At 43.0% G+C, this 21,866-nt stretch overlaps 1 protein-coding gene across 1 annotated transcript; it reads right to left on the bottom strand.

Annotated features, from left to right (window-relative positions):
- Positions 1 to 2: 2 nt before the first annotated feature.
- Angel2 (angel homolog 2) lies at positions 3 to 18,483 on the bottom strand (the record flags this gene model as incomplete). Its single annotated transcript, XM_031379499.1, has 9 exons — positions 18,267 to 18,483; positions 13,380 to 13,705; positions 8,980 to 9,236; positions 7,434 to 7,503; positions 5,328 to 5,749; positions 4,372 to 4,498; positions 3,662 to 3,719; positions 1,096 to 1,259; positions 3 to 73 (listed from the first exon to the last, which is right to left on the bottom strand). Coding segments are annotated over exons 1-9 (1,554 nt in total), but the record flags the coding sequence as incomplete, so codon positions are not given.
- Positions 18,484 to 21,866: the final 3,383 nt, after the last annotated feature.

Genomic DNA, 21,866 nt, shown 5'->3' with positions numbered 1-21,866 from the left:
CACAAGTCTTGTTCTGTGAGAAGTGACAGTCTAGCCAGAAGTTTCAAGCCACCAACCAAAGCAGCTTCAGCTCCTAGTTAAAGAAGCACACATTTAGTGAAACTGTCATTAAACAAATTAAACAAGCTTTTTAAAAAACAAAACACTGAAACAGAACTCGAAGCCCACCTGAAAACGAGTATGAAAATTTTTAGAGTATAGTTTTATAAAGTTATTACTAATAATCCTTAAACAGTAGCTTCATGTTATTTATGCCAGATACTTTTTCTATTTCAATTAATATAGTTTACACAATATAACATAAAGTTGTTAGTAATCTGAGATTGACAACCAGCCCACTCTGACGCACAGAGCAGAGCCTGGCAGGGCTGCCAAGGTGACTGCAGGGTAAGATGGCACAGTTTGAGCCCAGTCACTCTCCACCCAAGTGAAAGGTAGCATGCTTTAGGGAAACTGGAGCTGCTGACCCTGGCACACTCCTGCCACCTAGTGAACTCTGTAGGCATGGCATCTTCTAGACCTTCCTGCCTGAACAGAGGGCAAGGCACACTGGGCAGTTGGCTTAGTGAAACAACCTGATACTACGGATTCCAGATATGAGGTTTCCAGTTATCTCAATGTTTGCTGCTTTAAACCCTTCCGTGGCGTATTCAACCTGACTTCCTGAGCTGTAACAAGGACTGTACTGCCCACTGCTGTTTCTGAGGGCAGCTCCAGGGCGCTCTCCCTCAGGTCAGCATGCCCAGTGTCTGCTGTGGCAGCACGACTCTGACCTGCTAAAAGTCATCCTAGAGTAAGATGGTGGTTCTTCACCATCTTACTCAGTGGCTGGCCGCCACGGGGAGGCAGGATGTATGATGAAGAGTGGATGGGAGCCTAGGACTTAGGTTCCAACTGGCACTCAAGGGCCAACTGAGGCTGCAGTTCTGTGAGAGTTCGGGTTGGGCCCTGTTACTGCCTGGTTCTCTGTAGACAGTTAAGCTCTGTACAGTCACATGGGCAGTTCATCTATTAACCCTACAGCTAGCCCTCTGCCTTGCCACTGTGCTCAGTCAGGCCCCATGCGTTCTAGAATTGTTTCCACACGTTCTCTACCTGGCCCCCGAGCACTGTCGTCCTTCTCTGCAGTGTAGAAAATATAATCCACAGTTATGGCACTTCGGGAATGGCAGGTGGTCACCTCTGGAACTCCAGTGTCAGGAACATAATGGGAATAGACAGATGACAAGCTGAAGCCATGCTGTAGATGCGAGGACACTCTAAAGCAAAAAGAAATGGGCTTAGTATCCTTCAAGACTTCATAGGAAATTACCTTTTATTCCATTCTCAGACAAAGACTAGGGTACTTTTGACTATCTTTTTCAAACAAGGTCTTACATTATAGCTCAGCTGGGCTGGAACTCACTTTATAGCCCAGGCTGGCCTCAAATCTGTGGCAATTCTGGTCTCAGTTGCTTGAGTACTTGTATAAGTGTAAGGCACCACGCCTGGGTTTTTTGAGTTTATATAGATCAGGCTAGTCCCAATATCATTAGATAGCCCAGGCTGGTCCCCTTTTCATACTTCTGCCTCAACGACCAGAATGTTACCACAAGTGTAAGCCCCACGCCCAGCCAGCTAGATGAGTTTCACTTAAATAAAACATATTCCAAGTGAGAGATCCTTTACTGATGCAGTGAAGGTAAACAAATGGCGTCTATTACCAGCAAATGGGGTAAAAAGTATTACTATGCTAATCAGGCCTTACAATTCTACATGTGAGAGCCTCATGTACATAATGAGCAACAGCTTGCACTCTTGGTTGTATTTCCTTTTTTGGTTTTTGAGATGGAGTTTCCCCACATAGCCCTGGCTGTCCTGGAACTCACTCTATAAACCAGGCTAGCCTCAAACTTAGGTGATCCACCTGCCTCAGCCTCTCTAGTGCTGGGACTGAAGGGGTATACAATCACTGCCTGACTCTGGTTGAGTTTTGAAGGGTGCTGTCAGTAGTCAGTGTGTGCAGGGCTGCTCGGGACCATCTGGACCTCTGATGGTAAAGAAGCCACAGGCCTGTCCTGTCTGTGCTCCTCTCAGCACAACTCCAGAGTGGCTCACATTCACCACGGCAAACACGTGGCATGTTACTGACAAGGGCTAAGACTATTTTCTAATGTCATGAATTTTAAGAGCCATTTATGCTATAAAGGAAAATTCTATACACCATTACAGGTGCTGAGGGACACATAAAAATTTGGTCCTTTGGGCTGGGGAGATGGCTCAGCAGTTAAGAGCACTGGATGCTCTTCCAGAGGACAGAGGTTTAATTCCCAGCGCCCACACGGCAGCTCACAGCTGTAACTCTGGTTCCAGGGATCTGATATCCTCTTATAGACACACATACAAGCATACTATCAATGTACATGACAAAACACTAAATTAAGAAAAGTATGGCCCTTGATTTTTGTAACCTAAATCAATAAACACAGATTAAGTCCTTAATATATCTAAGGACTTATATTTATAGCACTACTAAATATAAAAGGTAGTACATGTCTATAATTTCACATGTGGGAAGCTGGAGCTAGCCTGAGCTATATAATGAGACACAAAAGCAAGTTAAGTCTCCTTCAAGCTGTCATCGTACTGTCAGTGTCTTGGTTTATACATGAATGCTATGTATACACACACTTGTCTCACATCTTACACAAAGCCAGAGGCAGGGAAGGACACAGTGTAGCTGTAGTTCTTAGGGGTTAAGGATGGCAAAACAGATAAACCTTGTAAGAGATCTAACTTCTCAAAACTATCATTGTTACGTCACCTTTATTTGATCAACTATAGGGAAACTTTTGCTATATTTAAAATGTTTATTCACTAAAAATTACTTCTTTTCTTATTCTTATTTATAAGAATTTTTTTGTCAAAACAAGACATTCAAACTAAAACTGAAAAGAATGATGATAAAAAAGAATGAAGGAGATATGCTTCTAATATGGGTCCTACATTTAAATGCTGAAAAAAAATCTGAGTTGCAATATAAAATAAACATCTTAAGACTCTTAAAGAGACAGACCTAGGTCTCTGCCTTGATGAATTATCACACACCCACTGGTCAGTCACAGCCCAAGCATTCAGGTTTCCTTTTAAACTGACACAGACTTCTTCATTCTGTTTCTGATGTTTTTCCTACGTTCAAGAGAAAATGACAATGCTCCTCTCTACAGCCTGTCTGCCTGGATCACACTGTCCGAAGCCTGGGATCTAGTGAATCAGATGAGACTAAGGATCCTACAAAAGGGGGAAAGTACTTTCCTGTGACCGGGCTCTTTAAATACATAGCAACATACATTCCAGGGCTCCTGGGTCAGTCCAGGCCCACCAGGCTGTTTTCCAGAACACTGCCTGAAGCATGCCAAAGCATCAAACACGCTTTATACACTGGGGCTCCGTGAACCCTCACAACCCAGGTAAGGAAATGGAACCTAGAGGTGTTTGATTCTCACAGCTAAAAAGCAGCAGTCAGACCTGGGATTCATGTGTATTTGTCTTAAACCCAGCAGCCTTTGCAGCGTGGAATAGCAGCAAGTCCATTTTGGATCCACGTGCTCTCTGAGAGAGAATGTGTCTGCGTTATTCAGTCACAGTCAGGGCTGTGCACCTGCTGCCTTCTGGAACTCACTTGTCAGCTGACCCTGGGACCTCCGCTTTCTCCTGCTGTGCTGGACTCACATCACTGTCTGAAAGAGCAGAGGGAGTGTGTCAGTCCAACGTGCATACACTTCTGTCCTAGTTTGCCAGAGCATAGCTTTCTCTATGTGCTGGACTCACATCACTGTCTGAAAGAGCAGAGGGAGTGTATCAGTCCAACGTGCAGACATTTCTGTCCTAGTTTGCCAGAGCATAGCTTTCTCGAGAGTCAGACTCATGTCTAGATGTTTGTTTAAATGTTTGATCCTATGGTCTATATTTTGATGGTCTATAGAATCAGGGGGAAATGCAAACAACTCTAAGGCAACATGCAAGGTAGACATGCACAAGTAACATCAGAATTTAACTTTTTTTTTTTTTTTTTTAAGATTTATTTTATGTACGTGAGTACACCGTAGCACTCTTCACACACACCAGAAGAGGGCATCAGATCCCATTACAGATGGTTGTGCGTCACTATGTGGTTGCTGGGAATTGAACTCAGGGCCTCTGAGCCATCTCTCCAGTCCCAAAATTTAACTCTTAAAAAGAAAATTTGGAGCATATCAAAAAAGGATAAGCAAAAGCTATTTATATTTGTATACATGAACATTCATGCCAGAGATTACTAAACGCTCGACATTTTAGCTGTATGACTTCAAAGGGAAGACCATCACCCAGCAGACTGCCCCCCACACTCACCTGTCTTTTCTACTTTGGGAACCTGCTGTGCCTCATAAACACAGTTCTGAGAGATGCCTAGGTTTGGGGGCCAAATTGGAATAGATAAAATTCTTTGTCCCCGTGAAGACTGTTCCTGGCCAGATACCTGCACAGAATTTCAACAGGCATCTTAAGTGAACAGACTTTAACTATTTACGTACTAAAACGTTTATGTTTCTCATGGGAGGTAATCAGAAACGTCAAGCAGGCCCTTCACTCCCGTCCAGATACAGTTCAGAAAGCACTCATCATGGCATGGAAATGCAGGCTTTCCACATGGGTGTTTCCTTATGTGAACATCTAAATGTCTACGGCTTTCCACTAGTATTGCCTAACTCTTTCTGCTATCTGTAATATAGTTTCCATTGTGTCAGATGCTAAGCTCTAAAATCAAATTTAAAACTATCATTGAAAATTTTGTTGGTGGAGGACTTATTTTGGTTAAACATACTGAAAACCAAATGATCTAAAACAGCAGAGGGAAGCATGGAGACATCATTCAGAGCCTAATAAAAATAATTCTAAGCTGAAGACTAAAAGTATTTAACACTGCACAAGGAAAACATAGAATTATGTAAAGGATAACATATAATAAATATTAAATTACTGTATTGTCCCTGTCCAGCATTCAGAACTCCTCCTTCCTCATGTGAAGGGGGCTTTCAGGTTATCCTCGTCTTCAAACTTCTCTTTCTACCCACTAATTCTTTTAGACAGCTTTCAGAAGTGGAAAAGACAAAACCACAAAACTAACCAAGTGAATAAAGCACTTGTGCATAATTGTGGGGTCATCATCTTTTAGTGTGGAGTTAGATGCCCAGTGCTTTCCCACAGTCACGAAATGAGCATCTCCATGCTGCTGATAACCATCCCCTCATCCTGATGGGCAGAGCAGCCAAAGCTGGCTTCCTAACACCAATGAAACAGGCACTTACTTTTCCAATTGCAAGACCTTCATAATTTAATTTTCCTTCCTTTATGAAACTATAGAGTGGAGAACCAGGAACAGAATTAAAGTCACCACACATGACAATGGGACAGGAGCTGCCATCTTTGTGATGGGCCACACTGGAAATCTCTGCTAGCAGCATTGCCAGCTGGGTCAGCTTAATATCACCGCGGCGTGGATTATACAACAGATGTGTGTTAGCTATGCAGATGGATGGAGAGGCAGCACGTGGGATCTTGGGCTGCAGGAGTAAAACTAATCCAATGTTGTCTCTGTCCAGCAGAGGAATATCACGGCGGCAGAACTCCACTGGGTTCACAGATAAGAGCGAAAACTTGGAATGTTTAAAGCAGATGGCACAGCCGTCAGGCTTCCTTCCTGTTTTCATCTTATATTCACAGTGATAACCTACGAGGAAGGAATTTTAAAAGAGAGACTATGTCAAACACATTTCTCTTAAGATTTTAAAGCAAGGTTTGACAAAGCATATTCTATAAGACAGGGTGCTAGGACATGTTCAAATCAAAGTTCAGGCTAGAGAAGGGCCTAAGAGTGTTTCCACTTCAGCACTGAAGAAAATAAAGTTTGAAAAGTCCTTTTCTCTTTTGGCAGTGGCAGAGGTGCTATAGATAATAGTAGGCAGGCACTCTATGATGGATCTACACTCCCAGCCCCAGGGTCTTCTGAGCCAGGGACTGTTTGTGGGTCTCAGGCCATCCTTGAACTCCTGTTAATAATGCTTCTGCAGCCCACGTGCTGGGATTACAATGAGGCTCACCACACACACACCTTATCAGTTAGGCAGGGAACAGTCTTAAACACTTGTAATGCAAGCATCTGTAAAGTGACTTATGAGTTTGAACCAACGTGGGTCACCCAGCAAGACTTTGTCTCAAAAACAGTAGGCCTAGGTTTCTTTAGGGCAGGTTTATCCCTTCAACTCAGTCACACAGACAGTAAGGCCTCATAGTAATTACTCTGGTTTTTGTGTTCGTCTTTTCCCCACCTCACTCTCTGTGTCCACACTGCATGAGTCCATGTGGCCATTGGAGCCTTTCCCCCGCTGGCTCTGCTGACAAGAATGCTCTAGGTATGGCTCCACTCTCACTTCCTCCAAATCCTTGCTCAAACTTCACCTTGCTCATTTTCCTGAACACCTACTCTCCCCGTCTGCTTTCCTTGCCTGCTGTGGAGACCAAAGCCGCTTTCACTTCTACAACAGTGTAAAGGTCAGGCAGGTACTCAGAAGGTAGCTGATGAATGAATGAATGCCACGAGGGCATGTGTTTCATGCCCGGAGAGGAGATGATTCTTAAAGCTGCTTCATCAAACAAGCCCTGGTAAAGCGTCCTGTTGATGAGGTAGATGGCCCAGTCCCTTACCTGCAGCACAGACCCACCCACGGTGGTACAGTAGCTGAATGACTCCTAGAGACCTTTCTCTTTTAAGAGTAGCATGGAATATCCAGCAGAAACGCTGTAGGATGTGCTTGACATTTTGAAATAGTATCACATTTTCAAAATTAAGAATTATCCCCAAGGCGCTGGAGACGGCTCAGCAGTTCAGAGCACTGGCTGCTCAGAGCACAAGATGACCTGTGCTTAGTTCTAGTACCTACACTGTGGCTCATTAACTGCCTACTGACTTCAGTGCCACGGGACCTCTCTTTTCTAGTCTCCGCTGGCTTAAGGCTCACACATAGAGCACAGACATACAAGCAGACAAAACACTCATACCTGTAAAATAATAAATAAAAAGTAAGAGTTATCCCAAGGGCTAGAGAGATGGCTCAATGATTAAGAGCAGCTTGTTGCTCTTGCAGAAGACCTAGGTTCAGTCCCTAACACCACATGGTGGCTCACAGCCATCTTTAACTCCAGTTCCAGGACGGACATCTGACCCTTTCTGATCCCCAAGGGCATCAAAAATGCAGGCAAAACTATTACACAGAAAAATGAATCTTAAACAGTTTAAAAAAAAAAGTTATCCCCAAATGTATCATACATTTTTTTTTGTTTAAAAGCTTATATTTAAATAACAAACAATTCTGCAAGAATAAATCTGGCTAAAGTAAACAAAGGTTACATTGTACCCAGTGATTCCAGACTTGGCCTGATCTCTGTCCCATAATGATCTTCTTGAACTTCCTGCAGGCAAAGCACCTTGAAGAAAATAGTGGCATGAATTAAAACAGATGCAAACATGAATTCTATTTAACTCTGATAACAGCAGACAAAGTTGTATATATACTTTTTCTTATTTTTAGAATTAATGCTATTTATTTTATTATTTGGTTTTTCAATACAGGGTTTCTCTGTGTAGCCTTGGCTATTCTGGAACTGCTGGCCTTGAACTCAGATCCATACTCCTCTGCCTCCTAAGTGCTAGGATTAAAGGTATGTACCACTTTCACCTAGCTTGCCTGCCTGCCTGTCTTTTTCTTTTTTCTTAATTTTTTTGAAAAAAATTACTGCTCTCAAATATTCTATATCACAAGAAATGTTTCTAAATATCTTATAATACATCTCAAAACTATGGCCCACACTCATATGGAATATCATCTTACCACTCAAAATGGTCTAGTTCTTGAAAGAACTTTTTGTATTTTTTATATGTGAAGCTATCTTTCATGAATTTCCATGTTCAGCATGACTAAATTTTGGAGTTCCTTTTAAAACAAAACAAAAACAGAGTGTCACTATATAACCCAGAACAGCCTTGAACAAAGAATGGTCCTTCTGCCTCAGCCAAGTGTTAGATTACAGACATGGTGTTAGATTACAGACATAGTGTTAGATTATAGACATTGTGTTAGATTATTGACATTGTGTTAGATTATTGACATACTCGGCTCAGGATTCTTTTCTTTAAAATAATTTTTTTTGAGATTTTATTTACACATGCTTTGCCTGAATTTCTGTGACCAGTGTTTGTGCAATGACCATAGAGGTCAGAGGAGGGTGTCAGATCCCTTGGAACTAGAGTTACGGATGGTTGTAAGCTGCCATGTGGTTGCTGGGAAGTGAACCCACGTCCTCTAGAAGAGCAGCGAGTGCTCTTAACCACTAAGGCATCTACCTAGCCCTGTGCATTCTTTCAGAAGAGGTTGGTTTTATCCCAGCATCCTCAGCTCACCCCCTACCACCACCCCCACAAACAAAACCCCACTGTTTCTTTAGCTGGGCACGGTGGCACATGCCTGCAACCTCAGCACTCCATAGGTAGAGACAGGAAAACCAGGAGTTCAAGGTTATCCTAGGTAAATTTGAGGCCAGTGTGAGGTATCAGAGATCCTACCTCAAAACAAACAAAAAAACCAACTGGTATCCTTTAAATGTTATCATCTTATTGTGTAGATAGATTTTTTTGCACAAACTGCTGACATTTCAAGCCCAGTATTTTTATTTAAAATGCTTCTAGTCTGGGTCTCAAAGTTGACCAAGACTTTAAAACTTTCAGCTCTTTGAAAAGTTGGGTGATTATTTCTATCAGTCACCGACAGCAAGAAAGCCATACTACCTAGCTAATAACGGCTCCTTCCCCAAGAGCGTGAGGTAAATAAAACACTGCTCATGACTGCACACTCATCGACCACATTTCCTTGGATGAAAAGCTCTGATACTCATTTACACACTTACATCTGCATCAAAATGTTTGATTTCTTTTAAAATATTGGGAAACCGAAAACTCCAGTGTAACACTGGGCGTCGGCAATGTCTGTAGAGGTGCGAGTTATCCTCCAGTAAATCCTGTGAGAGGATGTTATAAGACATCACTGAGAAGTCAAACTTATCTTCATGGTCCTCACACGTGGAGTCAACATTTCTGTCTTCCAGGTTCTTCATATTTTCTTTATTATGGCTACATAAATACTCCCAGTTCCTTTTTATTGTTCCTGTTAAAATATATTAGACAAAATATAACAATCAATCAAATGAGACCAGATACTATCCTGTATGCAAACACTTTCTTACTTAGAGAAAATGCCCACAGCCCCCGGGGAACATGTTTCCCTAGGAGATAGCTACACGACACTGACTGGCTGCAAGCTGTCATCAGGCAGGCTGACAAGGTAGCAAATCCACATGGTGACTGAGGGCTACCAAATCTTCCTGAAGGCTGAAAACCTAAGACTATGTGTGGCTGCATTTTCCTATTTGTCCCTGGTTAAGACTTCCATCAGCCATGCTTAGCATTCTTTAATGCAAGGAGAGAGACTCACTCTGTCTGACTTGACTGCCAGAGATGGCTTCCCACCACATTTCATTCCCTATTAAGACTGTCAGTTACCTTAGCTCAGAATCCCGATTTACACATGGATGGAGGGTGGCATAAATGATAGTATATGGGAACAGTGGTTAGTGTCTAAAATATTGTAAGTGGGAAGTGCAGACAGAATGACAAAATCAACTGTTACAGATCACAGGTTACAGGATGAGTCTTGTAATGTAACGTAGGTACACCAAAACAAAGGTTAGCATGACTTTACAGAATGCTCCAGACAACAACTGAGCCTTGCATACAACCCCCAGGAATGCACCACAGGTCATACCATGCAAAGACATACAATTCTTTGAAAAAGCAATAAAAGTGGACAGAAAGAGATGAGATTCTGTAATTAAATACACCCGTCCACTGAGAAACTACCATCTTCTGAGGGTGCATGTTTGCAATATATACATACATTTATAGTCACAACCAGGCTTGCTGACACCTCTATAGTTCAGCACTCGGAAAGCTGAAGTTCAGGATTAGCCTGGGCTACATGAAGTGAGATTTAAAAAAAAAAAAATCAAGGTCGAGCACTTATCTGGAAAGCAAGTTCAATGCCTCCTGCCAGGAAAAAAATAGCAATTGCATATGTGCACCTTTGATCTCAGGTCTTACTAGTGAGGACATGCTTAATGGCAAGGAAGCCAGGAGAAGAAGAAAGAACATTTAGTTACCCAGAAACTCAACAATGAAGAAAACCTAACGGGAAGAGAACAGATGTGGTGATGGGCAGCTAAACATATAGGGTGGCTTTTGGTCACAGACTTTCTTCCTCTAGCCTGCATGCAGGTTTTCATTTCACTAAACTATACTACATAAAATTCTACTAAATAAAGTTGTCTGGATATGGAGCTTATATCTGCAACCCCAGAACTCAGGAAGCTGAGGCAGGATTCCCAAGAGTTTGAGGCCAGCCTGGGCTACAATGTGAGTCTCTGTCTTCAAAACAAAACCAAAACAAACCAAAAAGGAAATAGATTGAAATGGTACACTTATATGCAGTGGAAAGGAAATATGCTACCATTTTAAAAGAGTCTTCTATATTCATACTCATAATCAAAATATATATACACTATACACAGCTGCCAAATAAAGTATATTATGGTAATTAGTTATGCTAGATTCCTTTCCTTAGTATCTAAGCATCTCCCTGCTACAGGCAGGGAAGAGACATTTGATCAGACAGGAGATAACTGGTATGATCAATGAGGCTAGAGGAGGCGAAGGAGCTGATGGTGTGACGGTGCTAAGGGAAGGGCAAGAGGAAAAGGTGGAAGGAGATGAAATCAAAGAAAAGTTTTCTGACAACTGCGGAATTCTGCCCCAAGTGGCCCTATGCCCAGGTGAGCAAAATCTCTCTTCTGCTCTGAACATGGGGACTCTCACCCCAAAGGCTTACAGTTAAGACTAACAGTAGTAGCTCCAGAGCTACACCGACAGAACCCCATTCCCATAACGGTCAGTCATACACTGTGGTCTTCATATCTAAGCAAGATGGAAGGGCTCCATCATGCAATATGCAAGCTTTCACCCACTGCAGCACCATCCTGTCACTGCTACAGTGACATAAAAAGTGAAGGTCAAGAATACTCATTACAACTAGACGATATGTACACAGAGTGGCATGTAAATACATGAGATTATTATGTTCTTCTTAAATAACCAGGACCAGTGGATTACCTGGTTAACATGATGGCTTTCAAATTTGTACAGCGTGTAGAGCCCTTTGGCATTGCTTTTCATTTCACAAGGACACCAAATCTCTGCTGAGGGAAAAACACAGAGTCCATCCCAACCACAGCTGTTTCTACTGAACAGGCGCAAGTGTGTTCACAGGCTAGGCTCCATGGAGGACAATCTCAAAACCATTGACACAGTGAACAGTCTCTGGCCATCACATACTTTACAACATATATTCACACTGCAAAATCTTATATACCTTCCATGTCAGGAGGGACAAGGTGATCACAGCAGAGAAGAGAGGTGAGTCAAAGAAAGTGAGCAATAGGCCTGAGCAGGTATTGGGGTGCCTAATTAAAAAGTCATACTTGTGTCATACAAATCCTCCAAATACCACTTTAAAGTGACAGGCAAATTAGTAATGCTGTTCTCTTGATTGGAAAGTATTAGTGAAATATCGGAAGTCACATATGTGGCTTAACGGAGAGCCTTTTCCTTATTCTCAACACCTAGGAGGAATGGACAGATAGACAGTCAGGTAGCAATCAGAAATTGTCAGTATGTAGCTGTAATTCCCTATCATTTCTGGGAAAACATCTGAGTAGCCATTATGAAGCCAATAGTATGTTAGGCATGTACACATATCTTGCTTTATCTTTAACAGATATTCAAAGTAAATGTTATTTATTACACTAGAAAACCAAGGAACACAGGTTTAGTGATGTCTCCAAGCTAATGCCACGGTGGCAGAGTGCACACAAGGGCTGGGAGTACTTGCTAAACTATAATGCTTGTGCAGTCTGTCAAAATTCTATCTGAGAGAGCACAGACTACCAAAAGCTTGGCAAGACACATAATCAGAAACAACTAGGCCCTTCTGAGGACCCAGATTTCAACACCTCATAGGATTCTTATCTCCATATGTCATAGTCACATACTATACACGTGGATGTCAACGCTACGGGCTTAGTGGACTTAATTTCTATTTACATGTGTTTGTTTATTCCAGTTAGCACCTTGTAACTGTAGCAATTAACAATTTCTGCCTTGGGACCCAAGTGAATCTTCCAGAGAACTTTCTGGCAACAAAGAACAAGGAGCCCGAACACTGAGGCCTCAGGAGCTCACACTCTCTTCCAACTCTGCCTCAGTTCCCTACACACCAACCGCCATGCAGCCCTCTAAAGCATCCTCATGAAAACTGGAGTCGGTAAGAAAGGCGGTCCCCAGTCTTACATACCTCATTATACACTGGATTACAGTGGGGTAGGAGTACAAAAGTTGTCTACAAGCAAAAACAGCATGAGAAAAGTTGACGGAATCAATATCGTTTTTTTAAAAAGTTCCACAAAGTTGGCTAAGATATGGCTCCCTTTCTAAAAGGTAGCCACTCTGACTCTCTCAAGAGTCTATCTAGGACTGCAACTCTAGGACTGGGTGTGTAGCTCAGTACTAGAATAAGCACAAGGTGCCGGGTTTAATCCCTAACATTGAAAAAGGAAGAAAAATATATACTTAAGATATTTATAGATGCTAATTTGGTAAATAGAGATTTAACAAGCTAAAATCTTATCCTGTAATATTTTACTTATGATTGTTTCTAATACAAGAATCATTTTATATTATATTTTTAAAATTACTATTGAAATTATATATATATATTTATATTTTTAAAATTACTATTGAGAACACGACATTAACATTTTTTAGATCAGTGACCTCTACTGCCAATCTCTATGCCATCAAAGCCTCTTTCCAAAAAATGCCATAAGAACTATTCTTAAGCTTTGTTTACCTACTTCTGTTCTCTACAGTATTAATCGGAGTCATTTTTTAATTTTATGGTCAGATAGTCTACTTATATAAGTATTTACAGGGATTATATGAGTCTTTTTACTTACAGTGCTTTCTATTATGATAGAAAGACATGATTAGTTGGAAATAAAACCACCATCCCTAGCACAGAGCAAGTCCTGGCTAAGACTAAGCGCCCACACCTCAAAAACATAGAGGACGACTTCAGGGTTAGAAAAGGCGGCTTCAGGGTGACCTACATCTATTCCCTACAAGACAAACATTCCTTTACCTTGATGTTTTCTTCGTTTAGATGAGGGTTCATCTCTCTCAGAGTTCATGACGTAGCGAGAGAGATGGATCCAGGATGTGTTGCCCAGTTGCTCAGGTCTCCAATTATAGTACTGAAACTGTGTTCCAGAGTCAAACAGAAAAGGTGGTCTACAGTTCAAGGAGAAATGCCTGCTACTCAAGTACGGGTAAGGCGCACGTGAGTAATGTCCTGGCCACCTCAGACAACTGGAGATGTGTCTGCGCCAGCAATATTTCTGCAGATCCTCCCACGGTGTCGTCCAGTCTCCACCCAGACTCTTTAGAGGATAGGGAAACATGGAGTACCTAAAAGAAAAAAAAAAGACACTTCTTGAGGAACCACTCTTTGTTCAGCTACAGCACACAAACTCCAAATCTCTTTTCTCTCGGTGAGATGTCATCTCATGTTTAACTTTACTTCTAACTCTGCGAAGGATAAAGGGGAAAGCACATCTTTAACATCAGCGTCAATGCTCTCCCCTCAACAGTAGTGGATAGTATTCTAAGTCCTCAACAAGAAAATGCCAGTTTGACTGCCAAGATACCACATATCCTGCTCCCAAAGTCAGTCCACAATCCAACAGAAAGGTTAACCCACTAGCACACTAGTATGCAGAACAGGTTTCTAGCACCAAAATTTCAATAAAAATAAAACCTAGAGCAAGCATAATAGTTAAATAGCAGGATGTAAGAAAAAGTCTATCTCCTTCCAGCTAGTCTAGAGTACAAGCAAGCTTTGGAATAGTGTTTTTATAACAGAGTTAAATTCTTCCTAAACACTGGTAAAGCTAAAACCAAAAATCTGCCAAAGGGTTTTGGCTTTACAAAGCTACTTCCCTTCCTAAACAACAGGTGAGCAACATGCTTTTCTGCTCTTTCCTCTTTCTAAGCATACAGCCTCCTGGGGGAACTACAAAGCATAAGGATTACTTATGAAAACCCACCTAGACTCCAAAATTATACCACTGGATCGATTCAAGCAAAGTACACTAACATTGGTATTCCGTGTATTTGCAGCTGCGTGTGCTTGGTATGTACCGCTCTGAGGTTCACACCAGGTATCTATTGGTCTTGATCGTACATTTGGAGACAAGACTCTGTTTGAACTTGGGGGCTCCAACACTGGAATCTGTCAGGAGCCATAATGGGACAAGCTGATAATTAGCAGGTGATCATCCTGAAATGGCCTGCTTCTGATTATTATATAATCTGCGACAGGTATGCCCTTATTAAGGCTGTAAGGGACTCATCTTAGGAAAGATTCCTGCTATTAATTTTCCTGTTATTATTAAACATATATAACAATCACTAAGTAATAGTGCACCCCTTTGGAGCAGATCTCTGCAGATCCACGAAAATGTACTGTCTTATAGTGATGCTATACAGACAAATAGATGACTTAAGTTTTAATGATGATCCTAAAAGAATTCCTAAAATTATATGTGATTGTTAAGCTCTTTTATAGTCAGACTGCTACTAGATCCTTTTCTGATAGTCAAAACTGCAATAAGAACTCTGCCAGTCTCCCAAGTGTCACCAGTTAATTGCTCTTAGATGGTAATCAGACTTTCTCCTACTCTGAGCACATTCCAAGAGGTTGTAAAACAATTAACCAAAGGTCATAAAAAGGGAACAATTTATTATAGGTGCTAGGACAGAAGATAAAATATTGACTGGGTTTATTTATATAAAACTTCACTAATAACTTAGTTAAGGTTTTAAACCTTCAGTGACCCTGTGGAGCCGAGACAGGTGATGGATGTTTAGCCAGATAATTACTCCTAATGGTTTGCATGTAAACATTCTCTGTTGTAAACTTCTATTTCAATTTATGATTTGATTTTTTTTTGTGAACTTGTGATGAACTTTGTAACATGTGATCATGTATTCTGAAAGATATTTAAGTACTGAGGACAAAGAGAAGAATGAGAACTGATCTGAGAAGAACAGAGGTGAGAACTGAGCTGAGAGAGGCACTGAGCTGAGGAGTTTTTAGACAGAACTGAACTTAAGAAGAACTTAGAAGTATAGGTATAACTCTGGGAGAAAAGGCATTGAGAGGAAGGGCACTGTTGTGACTTCAGAGCAGGAGGAGAGAACAAGATTAGAAGGAGAATGCAGAGTGGAATAGCTTAGAAACTACAGGTAACATAAAATACTGAGAGCAATGTGCAGATGCAGAGGGAAAGAGGAAAAAAGAAGACACTGCAGAGAGCAGAAGGAGCAGGCAGGCTTCTCCTTACCATGGGACAGAACAGGTCCCATGGTAAAGACAAGGCAGGCTTAGTCTCTTTAAAAGGAACAAAGTTTTTTTCTTACAAACATGGGTTTAATTCATTTAGCATTAAAAGGGTAAAGGTTTTTTCTTTCTCTATGTAATAAAGATTGGAGCTCATTTTTCATCCAGAATGAGTCAGTTCTTTCTGCACCGGTGCTTGGTCTTTTGCTTCATATGCATATTTAAGTACGGATGTATGTGAAAGTATGTAATTGTGAGACTGTATGCATGTGTGTGTGTGTGTGTTAAGTATGTAATCGTGAGAATGCATGCTGGACCCAACTGGGTTTGAATGGAAATGTATAAATGAGCATGCATATATCTGTATATGAACTTATGTGAGAGTATGCGCATATTCGCTTTTGTAAAAGTTTTTCCTTCTGTGAGTGTTATTCTCTTCTTCTGGTTCAATAGAAGTTTATTGCTCCAAACTTCCCCTTAGCCCCACAAGCAAGAGGCAACTGGACAAGAGGGAAAAGGCTCTAGCAATTAATCCTTTACTTTATCTCCTGCTGTTTTAGGATAAGGTGCTAAGTGCCAGAGACTGCAGTTTCTGGCCTCAGAAGATCACAGAAAGCAGGTCAGCTACAGTAGCATAGTAACTCAGACTTAGATAAGTAAACTTTTTATTATTATACAGCAACCCTAAATATCTCATAAGACCAAGTCTTACTCTCCGCCCTCGCTCTTCCCCCTCCACTGCCTCAAGAAGAACCGACAAGAAGAACCCCACGCAGGGGCTAGACTAGCAGGTCAGCTCTGGGATGTCCCTGCCCCTGCCTCCCCAGCACTATGACACCTTTCCCACCTTTCCATGGGTGCTGGGGATTCCACGTCAGGTCCCTGGCCTTGTACAGCAATCACTTAACCAACTGAGCCATGGCCCCAGCTCCCCAAGCTTATATTTAATAGACATGTTACTCTCAAGTTCTCAAAAAGAACTGACTCCTTACTGCATTATCTGGTAAAAATGTTAGGGTTCAGAGGACTATTTCTGGGGTTTGTGTCTCAATGTCTACTATCACTAAGTTTTGCTTAAGTTTTATTAAGATTTTGTTATGTTGAATTTCTTTATTATGCTATTTTTCATTAGAAAAGATAACCTGTATTATATATTTGAAAATTAAGTACTCTCAAACTACTTCCTCAATCAACCCAACTGTCAGTCTCAGGGGCACAACAAGGGAACTGTATCTTGCAATTGACTCTGAAAGTCATTCAGAGGGATTTCAGCACCTGGATCTTGTTTTGATTTTGTTCTTCTTGTTGTTTTTTTTTTTTAATTAAAATTTTTTGAGGTGGCCCATGACTTTGATCCCAGTACTCAGGAGGCAGAGATGGGCAAATCTGAGTTCAAGGCAAGCCTGGTCTACAGAATGGATTTCAGGACAGCCAGAGGTACACAGAGAAACCCTCCCTCTCTAAAAAAACAAACAAAAAACTGAAACAAACAAACAACAACAACAAAAAAACAAGTCCAAGACAGCCAGAGGTACACAGAGAAACCCTCTCTAAAAAACAAACAAACAAAAAACCGAAACAACAACAACAACAAAAACAAGTCCAAGACCATTCAACACAGGCTGGTGTTGGTCTCCTAATCCTCCTGCCTCCACCTCCCCAGAGCTGGAGCTGTTTACCTTGTCTTGAAAATGTTTCTATACTGCAACCTGCACTTATTCTTTGGATTGGCACTTATCTATACCAACCACATCTTTTTCTTGTAAGGTAGCGAGCTTTTGAAGTTCTGGTATAGCCTCTGTATTCTCGGTAAGGCCAGTCTCCACCCAAGGGCCAAGCACACAGCTGGTACTCAGAAAATGCCATAGCATAGGAACCAGGAATGGAGTAGGTAGATCCCGACAGCTTATGTAATGACAGTGTGTTATTTTCCTCGAGTGGTACGATATAGTTCCAAAGGTTATACAAACCATTGGAATCTTTATATCTAGGTCCTCAAAGTTTATAGGAGAAAAACATAATCGGTACATCAAACCTAAGATTCGGTGGCTACTATTTGGGACGACATTATCAGAGGCTTCATGTACTGTGGCGCTTTAAAATTTCAAGTGAGTTACTTATTTTATTTTTGGAGGCGGAGTGTCACGCTCGCTGCCGTCTAATCCAGGCCAGCGGTTATCCTCCCGCCTCAGCCTCCGGGGTGTGGAGATCACAGGCGTGAGCCATCACGCCCGGCTCTCAATGAATGAATTTAAAGAAAAACAATACCCAGGATGGAGCGAGAACTTGAGCGGCGGTGAAAGTTGGCCTCCGCGTGACTGACGTGTGCGAGCCCCAGACGCTGCCCAGCCACCCCGGGGCGCGCAGCCTCCCTCCGGGCGGGGCCCCGCGCGCGGGCGGCGGCGGGCGTGGAGGCCGCGCGAGGCCCGCAGGACCCCGAAGGCCGCCGCCTCAGCCGCCGCCGCCGCCCGCCCGCGCGTTACCTCTCCCTCGGCGCTGCCGGGCGCGTCCCCGCCGCGGACCCTCTTCCTCCGCCTTCCTCCCGCGCCCCGCCGCCCCGCCCCGCCCCGCCGCTTCGCCCGCCCCTCCAGGTCCCTCCCTCCTTCCCGCCGGCCGCTCGCCACTCACCGGCCTCGCCCCGCCACACAGCGGCCGTAGCCCCTCCTCACACAGCGCCACGTCTCCATCTTGGTTCTCTGGGAGCGCCCAACGCCCGGGCCCGCGGCTGCGCCGGTCTTACCGGATCCCCATCACTCGGCTCCGGGCCGGCCGCTAAGCATGCTGGGAGGAGCGTCTAGCCGTAAGCCGGGTCGCCATCTTGCCTTCTGGGGCAATTCCTTAAACAGCGCGACTCCGGGCATGCGCAGAGCGTGCGCCGAAGCCATTTCCGGGTAGGGCAGAGCTCCTGGCCTCCTCTTAAAGAAGTATCGCTTGCCGGATTTCTTAAGATGAAGGAGCAGGAGCTGCGCTGAGACCTACAGTGTTTTTACGTGATTGGGTAGATCCAAAAGGCAGATTTCCACGTTGAGGAAATACTAGTCTGTGGGTTCCCGTAGAACTTTATAATTGGTTTTGTGGAAATCTCAGAGAACCCACTTGCACACTAGTGTGTTGATTATCCGTGTCTGTCCGACCTAGCATAGCGTTCTTGGAAAACATAAATGGAAAACAGGACAAGAAGAATAAAGAGGCAGAGGGCAGCGGGAGCCAAGGTCGCTGCTTGCTTAGGTTCTTTGGTAGAGCTGTGTAACTGCGTAGTAGTTCCTTGGGAAGTTTTGTTCTTTTCCTTGTGTTAATTTTGAGAGATATTTTACCCTCCGCGTATGGTTATCTTTATCTGCAGTAGTTACATTGTGTAAACATACCAGGAATGCTGAATTAGTGAATTCTGAGAAAGCTAGTCTGTGGTCACACACGCACACTCTTGAGTGTTCTTAGACAAAAGCCTTGCCGTGCAGTCCTGGCATTCGTCAAACTCATCTCACATGCATGTCTGAGCACTGCGGTTAGCAGCACCTACTGCCATACTTGGCTTCAGATCACATTTTCACCAACCAGTATGAAATCTTGTTTTATGTATGTTGCTTATTTAATTCATATTGTCAAGTCATTAACATTAAACAGGTCCAACAGCGTTCCGATACATACCTAACTGAAGATAATTTAGTACACATTTTCTCTATATTACACCATTAACTTTTGTCACTTCAGAATCTTACAGCAGTATGCTTGGGGACCACTTTTAATAGCAAAATCAGTAAAAGTGTAGGAAAGTGACACTAAGTAGTCGGTAGAAAGGTTAGTTTTTTACGGTCTGAAAACTAAAGAGGGCAGAGTGCCTTGTTTAGCCTCGGGAACAAGCACACTAGGCAGCTAAACTTTGCCTTTCTCCTTGTTGGAGAAAAACGAAAACACTGTAAGGATTGATTTGGACATTTTAGGTAGGTTTTACGGAGTGGGAAGTTTACAAACGCAGTATCCACAAATGATGGCTGACTGCTTCTGACTGCTTTAGGGGTTTGTTTGTTTGTTTGTTTGTTTTTCAAGACAGGGTTTCTCCCCTGTATAGCCCAGGCTGTCCTGGAACTCACTCTGTAAACCAGGCTGGCCTCAAACTCAGAAATCTGCCTGCCTCTGCCTCCCAAGTGCTGGGATTAAAGGCATGCGCCACCACCTGTCAAGATGCATTCTTTCAATGAGTTTGAAGGTTAATTGATCATAAAGGATACATGTGTCTGCTGTAGAGCCCTGGAGAGATTAGTTACCTTATAGCAGCATGGTGATTATGGTAAGTTTCTGTAAAAAAACAAAACAGCAATTTTGCATTCATGTTCCAGTTGAAAGTTCTCAGCTCACAGACATTATTTCTGTCAGCTTAAATGGATCCTGCTTTAGTTGTGCAAAGAGTTAAGACAGTCTATTCACATATGCTGTCACCTCAACATTCAGACAGCTGAGGCAGGAACCTGTGGAGTTTGACACTAGCCTGGGCCACACCAAGAACCTGTCTTAAAGAGGGGTTGTATGAGAGTCTGAAGAGGTTGCTCGGCCATTAAGAGCACTGGCTGCCTTTCCAGAAGACCTCTGTTCAGTTCCCAGCACCCACACAGTGACTCACAACCATCTGTGATTCCAGATGCAGGGGATCTGATGCTCTCCTCTGGCCTCTGCAGACACCAGGGATGCATAGTGCACAGACACATGCAGGCAAGACACCCCCACATACACAGAGAAAAAGTTCAGTGCAGAGTGCTCAGCCACAAGGGGGGCATTTTTATCACCCCATCTGCCCACGTCTCATGGATTATTGCAAGAGAGAGCTCATAGAGCTGAAGAGGCAGAGGTGGCTATGGCTACAGGCAAACTATTTTCCATGTACAGCAGGACAGTTGCACACAAAAGCCTAACATGGATGGAAAGGATGTCATGAAGTCTCACCCCTGGATGGAGAGCCACTGATGCTGTCCGAAGAGGGAAAGTGAGTGTTCTTCAGGAATGCATCCCTCAAACTCCAGTACATGGCCCTTCCCTGATGCACAAACTGCCCTCTTCTGGCAGGAGGGTGCACATGGGCAGCAGAATACGTTAAATGAATAAAGAAAGAGAAAAGAAAGGAAAGATTACAGACATAATTGAAGCACTTGGCATCCTTGTGAACAAGCCAGTTCTTTAGCCCCAGTCATGATCCTAGTGCTTTTCAGCCACACCCCCCAATATCAGGGTATGTTTTATATGTGTATTTAAACATTGCATAACTGTGTAATTGTCCTGTGCAACCCTGGCTGGCCTAAATCTTACTATGTAGACCAGGCTCCACTCCAGCTCACAGAGATCTGCTTGCCTCTACAGGGAAGAAGAATTGTGCCAGCACATCCAGGTAAAATAAAACCTTAAAAATTATCTTCGAAAGCCAGAGATGTTGGGCTGGAGAGATGACTCAGCAGTTATGAGCACTGACTGTCCTTCCAGATGTCTTGAGTTCAAATCCCGGCAACCACACGGTGGCTCACAACCATCTGTAGTGAAATCTAGGGCCCTCTTCTGGCATGCAGGTGTACATGCAGATATTCATACATTAAGTTAAAAAAAAAACAAAAAAAACCTCCTTTTTTTTTTTAAAGCCAGAGATATTAACCGGAAATGAGTCTTGAAAAAATATGCTCATGTTTGGTTAGCTCATCGAAAAGGTTGGGACAGGGCTTTATGGCACAGTCTTGTCATGCTAGAACTCAAGAGACAGAAGCACAAGGATTTCAAATTCCAGCCAACCGGAGCCAAATGGCTAGTCCCGGGTCAGCCTACACAACAGAGGAAACTCCTGTCTGAAAAAAAAAACCAGAAGCATAAATTAACAACAAAATCGAGATGAGGCAGAGCTGCTGTGGAACGAGAAAGCAGTCTCTGCGATGATGAGCCTTCTGTCTAAAGGTCAGATTTCTCAGTGTTGAAGGGCAGTGGTGACCCGCTTTTTTAATCCCAGCACTTGGGAGGCAGATTCAGGTGGATCTCCGAGTTCAAGAACAGCCAGGGCTACAAAGAGAACTGTCTTAGTCAGGGTTTCTATTCCTTGCACAATACATCACGACCAAGAGGCAAGCAGGGGAGGAAAGGGTTAATTCAGCTCACTTCCACACTGCTGTTGATCACCAAAAGGTGTCAGGACAGGAGCTCACACAGGGCAGGAACTTAGAGGCAGGAGCTGATGCAGAGGCCATGGAGGGATGCTGC

This window comes from Mastomys coucha, unplaced genomic scaffold, assembly GCF_008632895.1.
Source record: "Mastomys coucha isolate ucsf_1 unplaced genomic scaffold, UCSF_Mcou_1 pScaffold1, whole genome shotgun sequence".
NCBI classification, from domain to species: Eukaryota; Metazoa; Chordata; class Mammalia; order Rodentia; family Muridae; genus Mastomys; species Mastomys coucha.
The sequence above is the reverse complement of the archived record's forward strand: the minus strand, read 5'-3'. Positions and strand labels throughout refer to the sequence as shown.